This window comes from Glycine soja, chromosome 10, assembly GCF_004193775.1.
Source record: "Glycine soja cultivar W05 chromosome 10, ASM419377v2, whole genome shotgun sequence".
Classification (NCBI taxonomy): Eukaryota; Viridiplantae; Streptophyta; class Magnoliopsida; order Fabales; family Fabaceae; genus Glycine; species Glycine soja.
The window spans coordinates 25653543-25655951 of NC_041011.1; the positions used below are offsets into that span (position 1 = coordinate 25653543).

General features: G+C 37.1%; 1 protein-coding gene across 1 annotated transcript; it reads right to left on the bottom strand.

The window, feature by feature from the left end:
- Positions 1-234: 234 nt before the first annotated feature.
- On the bottom strand, positions 235-1842 carry LOC114370500 (zeatin O-glucosyltransferase-like). The gene has a single exon (XM_028327862.1). The coding sequence runs from the start codon at positions 1831-1833 to the stop codon at positions 388-390; it is 1446 nt and encodes a 481-aa protein (XP_028183663.1). The 5' UTR covers positions 1834-1842; the 3' UTR covers positions 235-387.
- Positions 1843-2409: the final 567 nt, after the last annotated feature.

Consider the following 2409-nt stretch of genomic DNA (forward strand, 5'->3'; position numbering starts at 1 on the left):
GAAATGTTTTTACAATTTAATTTACGTCAACAAATAATATTATTGCTTTCCCGGAAACTATTATAGGACATAGACACACGATTTTGTGCGTGAAAAACAATATACCTATATGCACTATAGATATATATATTTGTCTTTGATAGAGAAGTTCTAGAACTGAAATGGAGGATAGTAATGATAAAAAAATAAAATAAAATAACAGTGAAAATAGTAGGAACTTTAAAGAAGGATTGTTCTAAAATGAGATAAGAATTATGGGAAAAGGCTTAGCGTACATGTGTGCATTTTCATGCAAAATTTATTTTGCATTAACTTCATGAACCGTTAAATTCTGCCATCTTGAACTAGCTAGGAGCCACAAAATTATCAATCGATATAGAAGGATATTTATTTAGTGATGTGAGCAATGAAAGAACCCATTTCCATGCGAGAAACTCCACCTCCATATTTGGACCTGTGAATGCAATTTTTAAGCCTCACTGCTCTGTCTCGCATCTCATCACCTTCCTTTGTTTCCATCAACCTTCTCACAGCATTCTCAACAACTGAAGCACTAACCAATGCATTCCTTTGTGCCCAATCCTTCACAACAAACCCAACCTTGAGCACCTCTGTGATCAAAACTGAGTTTCTTGGTTGATCAGAGTGCATAGGCCATGCTGCTATTGGCACCCCCATGGTTATGCTCTCTAAGCAAGAGTTCCATCCACAATGACTCATAAACCCCCCTGTTGAAGTGTGGCTCAGAATTTCCAATTGGGGTGCCCAGTCTCTGATTAATAGCCCTATGCCTTCAACTCTTTCCTCAAACCCATTTGGAAGCTCATACCTTTCTGCTTCACTTCCATCAAAAATGTTTCCTTTATCAGCATCTCTCAGCACCCAGATGAACTTCTGCTTGCTTTGTTCCAACCCAATTGCAATCTGTTCAAATTGTGCCACTGTAAAACTTGTTGTTGTCCCAAAAGACACATACATGACTGAATTCGCCTCTTGTTTATCAAGCCACTCTATGCATATGTGTCTTGTTTTTGGATCTTTCTTCTCAATGGTTAAAGGGTTGAAAGGCCCCAGTGCCCAAAGCCTCTTCTTGCTTCCACCAATACGCTCCAGAAACTCTATGTAAGGACCTTCAATTGCCCTGCTTGTGTTGTAAATGTTGCCGTCGTTGAATTGATGGAACTCATACTCTTCAGTAATGAAATGGATGAATTGGGGTGGGAAGCATCCTCCCATAGAAGGAATTTCTGTGGCTTGGAAGAAGCCTTCAACCGGGGGTCTTCCCATTACCTCCCAATAATAAAGGAAGGTGGTAAAGGCACACGTGCTGTGAAAAGTGTAATTCTCAACATTTGGCATGTTTGTGGCATCTTGTGCCACTGATGCCATTAACGAGTCATGGATGACAATGACCCTTTTGGCTTGAAATGAGAGGGACTGAAGAAGATTCCTCACAGGCTCGCGAAGATGCGAAGAGGCCTTAAATGAAGGAAGTAGATGAGATGGGAAATCGGTTTCTTCATTGTTGGGGTTGGGAGGAGGGGATACAAAGGGTGGAACTTCAAAGGCATGGAAATGAATAATTATGTTAGAAATATTGGAGTTGTGGTCTCGAAGTGTGGCCTGGCGAATGTGTGTGGCAGTGCCAACATAATGAACTGGTATGTTGTGTGAAAAAATATGGCGTGCGAGGTGCAGAAGCTGATTGAGATGGCCTTGTGCAGGGAAAGGTATCAGAACCACTTGGGTTTGATGAGGAAGGGTTTTTTCATTCGAAGCCATTGGGGAACTTAGGTACCTCTTGGGTTGGATGTTGATTAGGGACGGCAGCATCTGCAAGTATTTAACTATTTATAGTTCCCCAATCTTAAAAGCTCGCTTGGTTTGTAATCAAATAAATCTTTGAAAAATTATAGATCAACATCTAATGTACTAATGGACACCTAGTGAGACAAATATAAAAATAAAAAAAAGTATAAGCTTTATAGATAATATGATTTCACAGAGAGAAATAAAAAAAAATGAGAGTTGTGTATAAAAAATATGAATGTCCATGTATCATCACTCTAAATCTTTTGTAATAACACAAAATTAATTCCTTTTATTCGATAAATAAAATTTGATGAACTATTCCAGAATTTTTTATTAGATCTCTAAATTATTTATTTTTTAGTTTGGTATCTGAATTTGTACTTATTTTTTTTAATTAAGTTCATGTCAGACTTAATTAAAATAAATAAATACAGGTTCAGGATCCTATTAAATAAACAATTTAATAATCTAATTAAAAAAATAAATAGTTTAAGGACTTAAAAACTATTAAGATATGCAAGTTAATATTCTCACCTCTTTAGCTTCTAAATTGGATATACCGGCCTGAAAAGGAAGGATCCATTAACAGAAGGTAGA

Coding starts and splice junctions, on each gene's coding strand:
- LOC114370500 (XM_028327862.1), bottom strand. CDS start 1,833: ATGCTGCCGTCCCTAATCAACATCCAACCCAAGAGGTACCTAAGTTCC.